The sequence below is a fragment of the Pseudopipra pipra genome, chromosome 4, assembly GCF_036250125.1.
Source record: "Pseudopipra pipra isolate bDixPip1 chromosome 4, bDixPip1.hap1, whole genome shotgun sequence".
NCBI lineage: Eukaryota > Metazoa > Chordata > Aves > Passeriformes > Pipridae > Pseudopipra > Pseudopipra pipra.
In genome coordinates, this window is record NC_087552.1 from 5018908 (window position 1) to 5034843 (window position 15936).

Below are 15936 nucleotides of genomic sequence, written 5' to 3' on the forward strand. Positions count from 1 at the left end.
TAACTTGGGATGAAATGTGCCAGGATGAGGAATTAAACACAAAAATAAAATAACTGCAGAATACTCTTTCCTCCTCTCATTGGAAAACACTGATATAATTTCAGTTCTTCTTTTCATGCAGTTTCCATAGTATTTAGTCAAGTGTTCAATCTTTATTGTCAGATAATTAGGAATACATTGGTGCAGGGGACAGATAATATATTTTTGAAAACTAGGTGTTACTCCTTACAGGCTTTGAGCCTTCCTGTGGAAAGTTTCCCAGGAGGAAGGAACATGACTCTCTCTGCCTTCCTTCTTAGTAGAGAGCTATTAATTGTACGTAAGAAGATGAATCTGCACTGATGTCTTCCATTCAACCTTCATTTGTTTGTACAAATCTTCAATTAATCACTGTTTAAAATGAGGCTTAGTTCACTTTCACCTTTTTGTACCTGTTGGTTTTAAAATGTTTTCTTTGTTAAAACTCTGAAAGTGTATATTTAACATGTACAGGAGGGGAGCAGCCGATACCTCTTTGGAATGAACATGATGGCACAACAGATGGAGACAAACCAAAAATTCTTCTTTACTCCTTGAGCCTACAGTTTAAGGTAATCTTATGATGACAAAACAGTGGCCCTAGATGCTATTAGTGGCTTTTGGGTGTTTATCTCAAAGTTTATTGAATCAGGAATACTCTGCATGAAGAAAAAGACCTAAAGACCTTAAGTTTGGTTCCTGTAATCTTTTCAAATGGGAAAAATTATTATGTCCTCTTTTTACTGCTGCACAGTGGAAAAGGGTTTTTATTGGGTTTGTTGGTGGTTTGTTTTATTTTCCTTCTCTTTATGTCCCTGAACCAGATGCTGATAAGGTTGTACCTTCCTTATTCCTTAGGGAATTCAAGTGACAGCCACAACTCCCTCCATGCGCGCTGTGAGGTTTGAAACTGGACTGATTGAACTTGAGCTCTCAAACAGACTGCAAACCAAAGCAATGCCTGGAAGCAGCAGCTACCTCAAACTGTTTGGGAAGTGCCAGGTGGATTTAAATCTGGCACTAGGACAGATTGTTAAACATCAGGTCAGTGCTCGACATCTTTGCACGTGCTGTTCTTAGTAGTGTGGGATTAAAAAACTACATAACCAAGACAAGAGCTGTTTTACACTGCTGGTTCTTACCTGATCTGGCTGTGGAGTGGGTATCAAATGTGTACATGCATAAAAGGTGGAAGGAGTCAAGTATGGAGGTGTTGTTTTGGTTTTTTCCCCCATACTATTAATATCTTAGAACTTATTAGCCCTTTATAGCAGTAATAACCTTTCTGCTGAGTCCAACTCGAAATTTTTTTTGATATTGTTTTTATTTTTAGGGTATTTGAATGAAATAATAAGATCAGAGAAGACCCAAACATGGCTAGACCTACATTTTGACCTAGTTTGTCTGTCTTGTTTTGACAGTTGTACTTCTTGTATTCCTAAACCTGCTGTTACCTAGAATCACTGGTTCTCTGATATGGAAGTATTTTGCCATGCCTAGAAACAAATAGAAATCTTAAAACCTATAAATCAACTGTCACAGTAGAGGATCTGGATATATAAACAATTATTTTAGTTAACAGTTTATGATAAATAAGGAAAATAACACTGTGATTAGAATTTAATGCAAGAATATTGAATATCCTCAAATATTGAATATCCTCAAATAGCCTTCTCCTGGTTAGAGGAGAAAAAGGGGAAAAGAGAGATCTTAGCTTGCTGTTTTCATTATTTCTTTTTTCCAATTCCCTGTCCCCTCCCTGCTGCAAACCTTTCCCTCATCCCATTTTTTTGAACATTTAAGGTTTATGAAGAAGCTGGCTCAGATTTTCATCAAGTTGCCTATTTCAAGACAAGAATTGGATTAAGAAATGCTCTAAGAGAAGAAATCAGTGGCTCATCAGACAGAGAAGCTGTGCTCATTACTCTGAACAGGCCAATTGTCTTTGCTCAGCCTGTGGCCTTTGATAGAGGTATTGAAGAAACAATTGCTACAGATTTGTCCTCATACTAAAGAAGATGTTTTTTCTTGATTATTCAAAACTCATATTTCATGTTAAGTCAAAGTGTTAAGTAGCTGAGAAGTTTGGGAGATCTACTCTATGTCAACGGGTTGATAATTCCAAACATTAAAAATTCTACTTGCTGAGGTGATTAGTTTGCAGATGGTTTGGAGGTAGTTGTAAATCTTCACAAAGGAATAATGCTTAAAGCAGCAGCACTTTCTGTATTTTAATTTCAGTGGTAAATCATCAGATTTATCCATCTTGTCCTTTGCAGCACGAGCATAATCGCTGCATCCTGAATGAGTGTCTGTCTTAAAGTAATGGAGAAGCTGAAAAAAAATTTAAAACCCCCACAACTTTATTGGTCAATGTGCATTATTTTTTTTCTATGTGTTGATTTCAATGAAGCATTTCTTGTTTCCTCCCCAAGCTGTGCTGTTTTGGCTGAACTACAAGGCTGCTTATGACAACTGGAATGAACAGAGAATGGCTTTACATAAAGATATTCACATGGCCACAAAAGAAGTAGTAGATATGTTGCCTGGAATCCAACAAACCTCTGCACAGGCTTTTGGGACCCTGTTCCTTCAGCTGACTGTCAATGACTTAGGAATTTGCCTGCCCATCACAAACACACCTCAGGTAAGCAAAATTGACCTATCAGAAGTCTGTTAAAATATCTATTTCTATGTGGTACATGGCTTTTATGTCCATAAATGTAATTTTTCTTTACACCAATATAAAAGACATAGACTGATAAATAGGCTAGTGGCATGGCTTGTAATTCTTCTTGTTTATAGAAGAATTAGGTTATGTGTGTTTCAATTGGTTTATGTGCTTTGGGGTAATGTCATGGATTCTTTTTTATACCATATATGAGCTGAGCACTTTGGAAAGTCCTTGAAAATGTTTCAGTGGAATATATTTCTTGAACGCTGCCATTACAAATTCCAATGAATCCTTTCTTTTTCATATGATTATAGATAAAGAAACTCTGAAAACTTTGCTTTAACATGATGTTTTGACTCCTTTGTTTGATTGTTTAATTAAAACAAGGAAAGAGAGTGTGAATAACTATTTGAGATATATATATATATCTGTTTTTAAAACAGTTTTATTTAGGAACTCAGACTGGGTTAGAAAAGATATTTAAAATGCAGTCATTGACAGCAATTGTGTTATTGTAGTACATGGTAAGTCTAATATGTTACACTGGATTATGTATTATTTAGTGTGCAGTTACCTTTAATATAATTTCTCTATTAAAGTAATGGCTACACAGTGCATTGTGCAGTGTGTTAATGCAAATTGTTCTGTAAGGGAACATTGAACTGGGAATATTCTTAATGGGGAGTAATTCCAGAACAGAAATGAATCATTTTAATGATGTAGAGGGAAATGGTCACAATACATAGAAATGTGAAGGAGTAATGAGGCCAAGAACCTGGAAGTCACAATGACATAACGTTTTGATTGTGAATGTTCTATCTGGCAGCTGTGGACAAAGCCAATGGCTCTTTATGCTCTTATGTGTTACAAATGATAGTAAATTATGTAAAATATGTTCTGTCTTACTAATGGATCTTCTTATACAGGACTGGAAAATAATCAGTTAACCTGTGTATTTAAGACTGTATGTAGATATCAAAACAAGCACAAAACAAATCACGTCAAAATTAAATCTACTTTTTGTCATTGTTAATTAGCTCATGTGTGACCCTTCATGGAGAAAAGAATGGATCCTGTGTTCTGTGGTCATGGGCCATATGGAGATACAAACAGGGGATCAGGTTTCCAGTATGGAAAGATAAATGTCATTTAATACATGTGCAGTATCCCTTTGCCATGGCACTGACCAGTGAATTCTCCCTGTGGTTTTCTTTTCCAGTCTAACCACACCGCAGATCTTGACACTGGCTCTGCTTTAGTCCTGACTATTGAGAGCACCTTAATCACTGCCTGCTCCTCAGAGTCTTTAGTTAGCAAAGGTCATTTTAAAAACTTCTGTATCCGCTTTGCTGATGGCTTTGAGACAAGTTGGGACGACTGGAAACCAGAAATAAGAGGAGATCTCGTCATGAATGCATGTAAGTGGGTGTGATTTCATACTGGACAGTACTATTTCAGATATAAATGCACTTTTGCCCTTCCCTTTGACTTTAAAAACTTCTGAACTTTCCCAAAAAAACTTAAAGAAAAGACTTTCTGAAAGCAAAATAATATGGATCTAACATCTTGTATTCCTTTGTTTTCCTTTATTAGTAAACTTTGTTGCTTTATATCTCATTGTAATAATTTAAGTTCTGTCTGAGTGACGTTGGAAGAGTTGGATGTGTTGCTTTTATATAATTTCATAAGATCCCACTAAGTTTTTAATACTTTAATACAGATTATTATAATTTTTTATACATATCTATCTATATTTCATTACAGTGAAAATTCTAGAATTTTTATGCAGTATTAAGTTGGTATAAACTTGGATGTTACCAAGTAGATTCACTTCACTAAATAAGAAAAGTCATTCAGTGGGAATTCAAACTAAATCTCCAATCCAACACCATTCATGCTTTAATTATAGAGGGCAGGAAACTGAAGGTGGGATTTGGAAGGGCTGGTCTAAAACTACTTTTACTGCCTCCCTAACCAGTGTTTCTGCTTTGTATCCTTCATGTAGGTGTTGTGCCGGATGGTACCTATGAGGTATGTTCTAGGACAACAGGACAAGCTGCAGCAGGTAATATGCCTTTTTTAATAAATCAAGTCCTACATAAATAAAACATTCATAAAATATGAAGTTTGAGTCCTTTAACTGTGTTTTAATTTCATTGGTGGTTTGGGGGTTTTTTTGTTTTGTTTTGTTTTGCTTAGTGTCTTGTTTTCCCAGTAAAATCCTCAATGTTTTCATCTGTGTGACCTTTCCAAGCTGTTGTAGGTTTTGAGTCACATCAGCAACACTGGCTTCAGATTTTTACCTGCAGGAAAAGACACAGTGTAGATGTGATTGTTCCTTGGTGGGAGAAAAATCAGCAATAGTTGCAATAACAGGAATGTTGTCCTATTGCTTCCTGTCCTAGAGACTGCTAAATCTTCAGTCCTTCTCGAGCTGAGACTTTGCACCCTGAGCTCCCATTCCTCCCTCACCTCTCCCAGACACGGCCTCTATTTTTCCCAAACTCCCTCTCTTCCCAGTCTGAGTAGTTTGGACATTCTCCAGAGGCCTCAAAAATAGCTGGAAATCTCTATATTGGTCACCATACCTGCTTCTTGTTTCTTTATCTCTTTGCCCAATCTGCAGTGTCTCCTGCCCCTGTAGTTTTTGCTCCTTGTCCCCCACTTGCTTTTTTTGTGCTGAGGGGAAAAAAAAAATGAAACACATGCTCCAGAAATTAAAAAATTACCTCACATGGAGTTGTGAATGATGACAGAGAAGCTGAATCCATTTAGAAAGGAAACCAGTATCTTTTGTAGTTCTGCTTAAAGCAAGTTCTGTATTTTGATGCTGAAAGGTGGTGCCCTTGTTAGAAAAATCCTGGGAAGACAGGATATTCAGCAGGCACATTACACATAAAAAATCTTCCAGCATCGTTGTTCAAGACGTGAATAAATAGGTCAGCATTTGTACATGCAGAAAGGTATCTTTTATGTTTCCTGCTGTTGGAAATTCTGTTTTGGAATAGTAATTTGGCTGCAATACGTTGGAGGTGGTCTCTCCTTGTCATCAGCTTGGCTGAAGGGAATGTATTTTCATTAGTTCTGCCTGTGTATATGTTTCACTTGCTAAAGGAAGACTAACTTCAGAGCTGGGAAGTATTTCCAGCAAGTGTTTTACTTGTGGAATATGTTTTTCTCAGAACAGGCAGAAAAGACAGTTCTTTGTAACTGACAAACACTAATTAATACATAATTTAGTATGCGGGATTTTTTAAAAGAGGAAAAAGTTGTTAATTTTTAAAATTTTTTTTCCCCCCTAGAAAGCAGTAGTGCTGGCACCTGGACACTGAATGTGCTGTGGAAGATGTGTGGTATTGATGTCCACATGGATCCAAACATTGGGAAAAGACTGAACGCTTTGGGCAACACCCTCACGACATTGACAGGAGAGGAGGATATTGATGACATTGCTGACCTCAACTCTGTAAACATAGCTGACCTTTCAGACGAGGACGAGGTTGACACTATGTCTCCCACCATACATGCAGTAAGTGAATCAACCAAAATAAGTGCTACTAATTGGAAAAGGTGTGATGAAGTCTTCGGTCAAATGGAGAGATCTTAGTCTTCCCCCAAGTCTGGCGTGTTACTCCTTGTGGCTCATTTAAGTCTTGTTGCAAATCAAAAATGTGTGTCTGTGTTCTCTTACTCCTTATTTCAAAGGCAAGAAATCACAGATCATGTTTCTGCTGATGTTCTGTGGAAATACTGATCTGGATTTGAAAATACGGAGACACAGCACATAACTTCAGGTGCCTGAATTGCAAAAGCTGTGGCTGGATATAGGTTTTCTTCACAGGAGAGTAAATTACTGACATGAGCAAATTAAAAAAAAATTCTGTTTTGGTACTTGTACACAATATGCTGCTGATCTTGCCTTTTGGTTTCACAACAAAACGTTTAATCAGATATTCCTTAATGTGTATCTTATGTGTCTCTTGCCTGCCAGCAGTGAAAACATCATCCCAGAGCACTAATGTTCCTGTTTGTTGTTTAGAAATCAGGTGGAGGAGGTTCCTTTTGTGGAGAGGCACCCAAGCTAACATTTGGGCAGCGGATTGTAAATCACCTGCTGGGCTTGAGCCCCCCAAACCACCGATACTCTGTTCCTGTAGAATATCTTTTGGGGTCAGCGAAGCGGGATTTCCTCCAGTCTAGCAGATCACATATGAAAGCAGGCAGGTCCTGCTCGTGGGGACATGTATGTAGTAGCTACAGTGTGTCTTAACTGAATGATGGGCTTTGGATCACTGGAAAAAATCCAATCCAATCCTTTGGAGATGAAACTGATTCTTTTGCATGCACTCGTCCAAATTTCGAGGTGTGAAATTCACTTTGCCAATTGTTAAATCGTACTCGTGGCCCATTTTTGATGAAGGTGTTAATTAGACATTTATTTTAAACAGGAGATTGTGGATCACCGACGGCAGGGACCTTCCAGTATCCAGACTGGAGAACAGCGAGGAAGGAAATTCATGAAACGTTTGGTGGATATTAGAGAACTCAATGAGCAAGCTAAAGTTATTGATGACTTAAAGTAAGTTGGTTTTTGCTTCTTTAAACATGCTGTTTTAATCTCCTGTGCTATAATTGAGAAAGCCCTGAAGAAAAAATATTTCAAAGGTCCCAAATTTCACCTGAACTTCTGTGAATTTTATTAATAGTTTTCCACAGGCATGGTTGGTTGGGCTTAGGGTTTTTTTCCCCCTTTCCCCCAGACAGAGTTATTATATATGGATCTGTCTGGGATGAGAATACAGAGCTTGGTCATTACATGTTAAATAATGAAGAGGAGATGTGTTTTACTGCTTGTACTTGTAATGAAATTGCTGTCACCATTCAAAGGGCAGTTGTATCTCAACTTTGTATTTTAGATTAAACATTTATTCTAATACTGCTGCAGCTCTGTTTGACACTGGTCATAAGTAACTGCTGAAATAAATGAGAAAACTGGATAATTCTCAGGGCAAGCATTGCTATAACACAGATTTTTAAATGGCTGGTAAGATAACCATGATTTATGTCCAGAAAATTAGGGGCAAGTGAAGGAACTATAAATCAAGAAATCCAGCGCTATCAGCAGCTGGAGTCGGTGGCTGTGAACGATATCCGCCGGGATGTCCGGAAAAAGCTCCGTAGATCCAGCATGAGGGTGAGCAGGATTAAGTAACTTGAAAAATATTGTAGCCCTTGTGTTGAATGTTTCTTTTTCTGCATGTTGATTAAAGCAAGGAAAATGTTAGTAATGGAAAAGGAAGTTTAAAAGCATCAAATAGTTCAGCACCATCTTTACCTGTAGGAGGGGCAGGGAAAGGTTTTTCTCCCTTATAATAATAGTGACAGGAAAACTGATATTTCACAGATGGTATAATGTAAATGGGCTATTGGAACACTCACAAGAAATAATAAATATGCATTTGAGGATGTCATTTAGTCATTCTCTTAATATATTAACAAATAATTCCTTGCTGGACCAATGAATCCGTTTTAGGGGACAAAACCACCTTTTTACTTTACTGGCACAGCTGTATAAAATAATACTTTAGCTTTCCAGAGTTTTTCTCTTTGTTCTCAGTTGTTGCATTTAAATGTTATTTCTGTTTTAGGCTGCCTCCTTGAAAGACAAGTGGGGTCTCAGCTACAAACCCAGCTACAGCCGGTCTAAGAGTATCTCAGCATCAGGAAGGCCACCTCTGAAGAGAATGGACAGAGCAAGGTGAGCTGCTGGGAATTTGGGATCTGTGATAGCAACAGCAGCATAGGGAACACAGGACTTCAGCTCTAAGAGTCCTTTTACTGTAGGCAGCAGCTGTACTTGGTGGAACTGGATAGGAGAGGTCATTTTGGAAGGCAGGCATGTTGTAAAAAGAGTTTTTTCTCCATTTTTTGAAACCTCTGAGAAGATTCCACTTCTACAACAACTTAGGGTTTCCTACAGAATCCTGCTTTCGAGACATGCTGAGGAAGTGTATATAAGCAAAAATGGTAGAGTGTAATAATTCTGATTTCTACACTTGATTTGCAGGCCTTTAAAAGGCCTGTTTTAATGAGAAGAAGGAAGGGAGATGTTTTTTTGTGTGTGAATGATCATTTTCACTTCATCTCTTCACCTGTGTAACCAGCATTGGTTTTGTTTCATCATTTAATGGCTGCTGAGCCAACTGTAGTTGTATAATGATGTCTCCTAGTAAAGTATTTCTTGCCTCTGCAGATCTAGCTGAAGCAGTCAAAATTTGGAATTAAAAATTGCATTATTAAGTATTAAATATAAAAATATTTGAAAATTAAAAAGGTGGAGAGGTGTACTAGAGTTCTTTGGACTTATGAGAATAGAACTTTCTATAACAGAAATTTGCTTCAAATTGGAATACCTCTGCAGGAGTATTTCACATGCTTTAAGTGCTTCAATTAAAATTTTATACTTTGTTCCATAACAAAATTGTGTTATTTGTGTTGTTAAATGTTTGGATGACCCTAAAATCCTGTAGTAAAACCCAACAAGCTGTTTTGGTTTGGTTTTGCTTACAGCTCTCGACTCGGAGACAGTGAAGACCTCCCAGATATCCGTGTAGATGCTGCATCTCCTGGGCCAAGAGTGACCTTCAACATCCAAGATTCTGTAAGAATTACTTTATATGCCATATAATTATGTTCCCTGTGCCAGTTGGTCACAAGTTCCTGAGATAGGAATATCTAAGGAAACCTGAGTTGCCTGAATGGCTTTGTGTGTGTGTGTTTCCATTAGTGTGTGCCTCAAATTATGGATGTGTTTTTGGAAGACAGACTTGTTTTGTGACAAGACCAGATGTATTTTAGTTTTTTAACTTACAAATTAATTGAATCAGGAGAGTTTTGCTGTGGCCTTACAAGTATATCCTTCTGACTGTTTAAAATGGATTGTTGAATTGTTGATTTTCTTTTTTTGTTGCTATGTTTTCTCATTTTTAAAATGTTGTTTTGCATGGCTGAGTTTATTGTAACTGTTTTAATTTATGTATTTTTTTTCATTTCCAATTAAGTTGAATCAAACAGCTTTGGGGATTGCACAACAATCCAGCTGTCCAGGGGAAGGGTATTTTCAGGTATTTCCGAGAAGAAACAAGTTTTCTTTGCCAGAGAACTAATTTATCTCACAGGGAGCTGCTTTTCAATATTTCATCTCTTTTGCACTCAGCTAAACAGAATGTATCTCAAATTATTTAAGTATGTAAAGTAAGCAGAGGAGCTTACTTTACATATGAGATGAACACCAATCAAAGTGCTTCTCCACCCTTATGTAGACATAAAACTGTTTGTAAAATGAATTATTGGGATTTTGCTTGGACACTGATCAAGGCTGATGTAAAGTGACCTAAGTCAAGCCTTGAAATGTGCTTTAGAAGAGGATTTTAGTGTGTGTGCGCCTTCATCTGTTACGCTGTGTTCCAAGTTTGCAGCAATCAACACCAGTACAAAGTAATTACCAGGTGGGAGGACATCATCTCACACATTTATTTCTGTTGAAATCCCTATATTTAATGCAGAATAAGATATTTTCAAATAATAGGGAGTAGGGAATGTGCCAAAACTTAATACCCTAAGAACAGATGGTAGAATTTTTTAACTGCTTTCAAAAACAGTTTTTTTTGTTCAAGGGAAATAGTAAAGATTTTTTTTTTCCTTTTTAACCAAGCAAACTCCAAACACAAAACAGACCAACGAAGGCAAAACCAAGCCAAAAAAAAAGTAAAAAAAAAACCAAACTGAAGAGACAGTAATGTACTTTTTCTCCCTTCTAACTCACCTCATGGTCCTAGGAAATAAATTCCTGTTTCTGAGAGAGAGGTAGAAATGGAAGCTGGAAATGTGCTTTGCACATTTAAATATATTCACATATAAAAGCTCTCCTACCTGTTGTTATGTATAAGCCCAGTTTGCTTAGTTTTTTTCGACATAGCAAAATGCTGTGAAACACTTAGAAGCATCAAATGCTGAATATTCAAAAAAAAATCTCTTTCTGACAGTATGAGGACAGTTCTTCAGCAGAGCTCTAATTGGCATTTGCAGACAACGACTGCGTAGCTCTATAGTAACATTGTGTAGGTAGTGCTGGTGTTTAACACTCACAGATACTTTTCACAGGCATTTTAAGAATTTAATGTTGGAAAATTGCTTGTGTGGTGCTTTTGGCGTGTTTTATGTGAGAGACAGGAGGAGGCTCCTTTTGGGAATTTGGCCTGAGCGTGCCCGGGAGCGCAGCCCAGAGCTGCAGAGTGGTGCCGTACATTCTGTGTAGCATCCTGCATTCCCACCTCACTAACACTCTGGGATGCATCACCCCTCTGCAAGTCATGATGATTTTGGCTGTCTTTTGTTCTTTTCTGTCAAATATTTGTTAAATTAAATGTTTCCATTCCTTTTGATCCTGTGAATTGATAAGAGCATGATACGTCTTCAGCTGCCAGATCAATCACTAGGCAATGGCAAACATCTCCCCACCAAGCTTTCATTGCTTCCTTTTTCATAATCTGTCTGGCAATTCCTTTACCTACTCTCTCCTTATTATGAGGAACTTGAGAGTGAGAGTTTCTCATAGCACTCTTGCTTCTTTATTTCCAGATCTATCTACTGTGTTCTGAATGGAAATCTTATCTGTGAAAACTTAATATCTTTTTGTCTTTCTATAATCAGTTTCCAGAGGAGACAGAAATGGACCTTTTGTCTGTAACTATTGATGGTCCCTCCCATTACTCATCTGCTAGTGAAGGCTCATGCTCGGTATTTGCTTCACCCAAAACTCCAGTAGGCTTCTCACCCGGCATTCCCTTCCAGCCTGAAGAAGGACGGCGGGATGACAGCTTGTCATCCAGCAGTGAGGACTCTGACAAGGAGGATGACCATGAAAGAGAGAGGACATACTTTTATAAGAAACCACCGTAAGTAACAGCCCTAAGGCAGAACACAGAAGTGAAGAAAATACTTGAGTGTACTTTCAAGACTTTCAAACTTGAAATATTGCATTTAAAGCTACAAAATCTGCTACTGATGAAATACCGAATTTTGCCTTAAGCGTGTATGTGGAAGTCGGGGGAGGTTGTGTTGAGCAGAGGTGACTGTGTGGGAAGGAGGAATTCTGATTGGAAAAGGAGGCAACTGCTAGAAGTTTTTGAGCTTGGAACAGAATAAAAAAAATTTGGGAAGTTCTTTTTTGAGGCACAGAACAGGTTTTATTGGGACCAAATGATAGATTAGTCAAATACAGCATAACTTTCAGTTTTATCCAGTGATTATACCTCCATAAAGTGCATGCACCAATGCAAATATTTACAAATATACAAATTACTGGGTGTATTTTTGTTTCATTTTTTGATTGAGAATTCAAGACAGGCTGTTTTTTGTAACACCCTAAATATTAACAAATGTAACGTGTTAACGGAAGATACGGGTCAGCGTGTTGCTGCTTTATCAGATAAGGCCTTTTCCAGAAAGTTTTTGAAAGCTGATACACTGAGTGTGGGCACAGTTCAAAAAGGTCTCCTACCAGCTGTGCAGGTAGATGTGATGCCCATGTTCTGATCCTGTGCAGGGGCACCTCTCGCAAGAAAACCACGGGCTTTGCTGCGGTCCAGCAGCTCTTCACCGAGCGCTGGCCAACAACACCCACCAACAGGAGCGTGACTGGCACGACCACGGAGAGAAACATCGACTTTGAACTTGACATCAGGGTGGAAATCGATTGTGGGAAGTGTGTGCTGCACCCGACCATGCTCCAGCAAGAGCACGATGACATCAGTTTACGGAGGTACGGAATGTGTTAGTTGCATTATGAGGAACAGGGCGTAAGTACTTTATTCTGCTTTAGCTGTTGAGTTCCTCTGATATTGCCATCATTTAAATTACAGCCACCTGTATGATAATCAATGACACCTAATCACTGACCTGTTTGCAAAACATAGAAATATGCATTAGTTTATTACCATCACTTTATTTGTAGTATTTATCACCTCATAGCAGCATCGTAAGTTGCAATTGTTCTGCCTGTGTACAGCGTGGGAAATTCCTTTAATAACATGAGGATATTTCTTTTAGGAGCTATGATCGGAGTTCCAGAAGTTTGGATCAAGAGTCTCCTTCCAAAAAGAAGAAATTTCAAACTAATTATGCATCTACTACTCACTTACTTGCTGGCAAGAAAGTGCCATCATCTCTACAGACAAAATCGAGTGATGTGGAAACAACAGTGTTTTATATTCCAGGGGTGGATGTAAAGGTAAAAGGAGGGTGTAACTCAGCAGGGAAGCAATGGCAATGTTTTCTCTCAAACACCATCAAACTGTACACTCCCTTGTTTATTCATTCACTGTTTCTAGATCTTAGTAAGAAAGGGTCTCAACAGAAATGTTCTTGTATTTTGTGATTTGAAATCCTGTGGAGTAAAAACAGGAAAAGTCAGTCACTGCTGCATGGAAACTTCATGCAATTCAAACAGAGCATAAATCAAATGCTCTTCACTTGAAATAGCTTGACTTTTAGTCTCTTGATATGGAAAGACTGTGTGTCCATTTTCCAGGATTCCAAGCTGTCTTCAGGGATAACAGTTACACCTCATGTCCTGCCTGTTGCTTTTAGTCAAATTTAGGAAGAATTAAACATTCTCTACAGCTTTTGTTATGTAATGTATTTTCACTGATAATGTATTATGCACAAAGAGGAGGTGTGAACTCTTGAAATATCTTATTATTGTTATTTTTTTAATGCAGATTTCTGTATGCCTGTGTTTAGTAGTGGAACAGTTCCACCATGCAGTAAGACAGAAAGAAAGCTGTGTGCACAGGAACAAATAGTTGGTGGCACAGGATGCATGAGACACAACAGAGCAGAGAAGCAAGCTTTAGACATTGCTCCCAAATAATTACTTTACCCTGTTCTCTGTGTTTCAGTTAATTTTTTTTTTTAGAGTTTAACTGATTTTTTTGTTTTGTACTAAATTTTCAGATATTAATATTTGTAGGACATGAATTGGAATGTGATGTATCTTACAATGGTATTTGTGTAAATAATGAGAACAAATAAATTTTGAAGGGAAGTAGTGACACCAAATGGCTGTATAGAAATTGAGTTCTTTGTGTGAAGTAAATTGATCTTTCTTTGCTTTCCAGCTGCACTACAACTCTAAGACTCTAAAGACTGAATCGCCAAACACTTCCCGAGGATCCTCTTTGCCAAGAACTCTTTCCAAAGAGTCCAAGCTGTATGGTATGAAAGACACTGCCACATCTCCTCCTTTATCTAGCACTATCCACAGCAAGACTAACACCTTACTTCCTCCCCAACCCCCACCCATCCCATCAGGTACTTATAGACAAACTTTCTCAATCTGTCATGGATGTATATCTTTCCTTGGTGTAATCTACTGGCTTTGGATCCGGCTGCACGTTACCTGATGCTCTGTGTTTATCAAGCCTTAACTTTGGCTGCAGAAAGCTGATCCCAGAAACAATAATGCAGTTCATAGAGCTGCATTTTTAGACTTTGTTTGCCAAAGCAGTCTCAGTAATGTTTCTGCCATAATCACCGTATCCCCGTGATGGGCTGTCACTGCCTTCTTCCTGTTCTCATTTAACAAAAGAATGATGCTGGAAAGCAAATTTTAAACATCTGTAAACTCTTGCAGGCCCTTATATAACCATGATTTGGAGGAACTTGAGTTCTAAAACTGAAAAGTTCTGTTTTATCTCCAGTGATTCCTGTTCTCAAGCAGGAGCGTGTCGTTACATCGTGTCAGATCTAGAGCTATGTAGATTGCACCTCCAGTTTCTGAGACATTCACTTTTCTCTCCTTCAACATTTGGATATGGCTTTAAATACAAAGCCGAAAATTTGTCAGAATTCGACGAGCAGGCAAAATTAATAACTGAAAGTTGGTGTTTGGGGGTTTTGTCTTATAAAATCACCAGAATTGCTGGGAGAGAACAGTGAAATGGGGACACCTTCCTCAATTCTCCATGCTGTTAAACCATTAGCTCTTACTCCTCTAAGTGGCCATCTTCTGTATGATTACCAGATGTTGTGTAATGGTTTATACTACTACTCTTCAATTTTGTTCTCTAATTTCCTATCTTCTTTCTAATCTCTGCCTTTGAATTTTTACCATATCATGTCCAGTTACTGAGTCTTGCTGGTTTTATGGCTGTAAGCTCTTCATTTAGTGGGGAGCTTACAGGAATTGCACTTGTATGATAATATAAATGTCTCCCCAAACTAGGGATTGGATTGTAATTACTTTATTTCTTTATGCAATGTATTTCTATAAGTATTTATTAGGTCAGAATTGTTTTGAAACACATTTATTGTTGCTTATACTACTTTTATTAAATAGTGCTTTTCCTCTGGAAACCATTTCTCTGGAATGGAAACCACCTTGTCTTACTGTCTTTGGTTTCCAGTAAAAGCACTGGACAGAATAGTTTTCATAGAATGAAAATTCAGTGCTTGCTTTTTTAACAAATAAAAGGATTTTTAAGCTCCATTTCAGTAGTCTGGATTAGTAGTTTGGATATTTTTCTTGGAGAATTTAAAATCCATATCTTCATTTATATCTATTGATCCTGATAGCTGTATTTCATAGAGACAGTAATGGAGCTGGTACTAATATCTTCTCTGCATATTTATATTTTGGTGAGCATGGATTCAAACCTCTTCCACAGATTTACAAGACAGTAACCTTTTTATTAGTTTATACTCTGGCTAGTTCCAGAGTATAAACTTTTATAAAAGTTTAAAAGTTATAAAAATTATACAATATGAACTATTTAATACTTTTATAGTATAAGCCTTTAAAAATGCTGGTTTAGAATCTTTAGTTATTCTTTGCATAAATATAGTAGAGTTGCCATTTACAGTTTTGGTTTTTGATGTATTTTTCTCTGTTTAAACTGACATTCTTTCCAGACTTGTGCATTTAGTTTTCCTAATTCCACTTTGATTTCCAGTCAGCTGTGGTTACTTTGCATTGGGTATTTGGAGAGGATTTGTGTGTATCAGCTTTCAGTGCTAGTCTTTAAAAAGTGAGGTGGTGACAATGACATCAGAGTGTTTGGTCAAGAACATGAGCAATGGAATTACTACAATTGAGGATTACAGGCTAACAGTTCTTTTTGCACAGCTTTCTTAGTGAAAACTTAATAACCTAATTTTTTCTAACTGATCTGATTTATGTCTCT

The 15936-nt window shown here is 37.5% G+C and overlaps 1 protein-coding gene across 13 annotated transcripts in view; it reads left to right on the plus strand.

The window, feature by feature from the left end:
- The window catches only part of BLTP1 (bridge-like lipid transfer protein family member 1), a 355866-nt gene that overhangs the window by 329025 nt on the left and 10905 nt on the right, over positions 1-15936 (plus strand). For 6 of the 13 annotated variants that reach the window (XM_064651452.1, XM_064651438.1, XM_064651439.1 and 3 more), the window contains 17 exons: positions 493-590; positions 877-1062; positions 1822-1990; positions 2454-2665; positions 3912-4110; positions 4698-4757; positions 5995-6221; positions 6732-6935; positions 7141-7271; positions 7763-7886; positions 8341-8450; positions 9263-9353; positions 9754-9816; positions 11405-11649; positions 12300-12515; positions 12803-12983; positions 13873-14065. In XM_064651452.1, coding sequence (XP_064507522.1) covers positions 493-590; positions 877-1062; positions 1822-1990; positions 2454-2665; positions 3912-4110; positions 4698-4757; positions 5995-6221; positions 6732-6935; positions 7141-7271; positions 7763-7886; positions 8341-8450; positions 9263-9353; positions 9754-9816; positions 11405-11649; positions 12300-12515; positions 12803-12983; positions 13873-14065 — 2709 coding nt within the window. The remainder of the gene's footprint in view (positions 1-492; positions 591-876; positions 1063-1821; positions 1991-2453; positions 2666-3911; positions 4111-4697; positions 4758-5994; positions 6222-6731; positions 6936-7140; positions 7272-7762; positions 7887-8340; positions 8451-9262; positions 9354-9753; positions 9817-11404; positions 11650-12299; positions 12516-12802; positions 12984-13872; positions 14066-15936) is intronic. The other 7 variants (XM_064651445.1, XM_064651446.1, XM_064651442.1 and 4 more) reach the window with 7 other exon arrangements.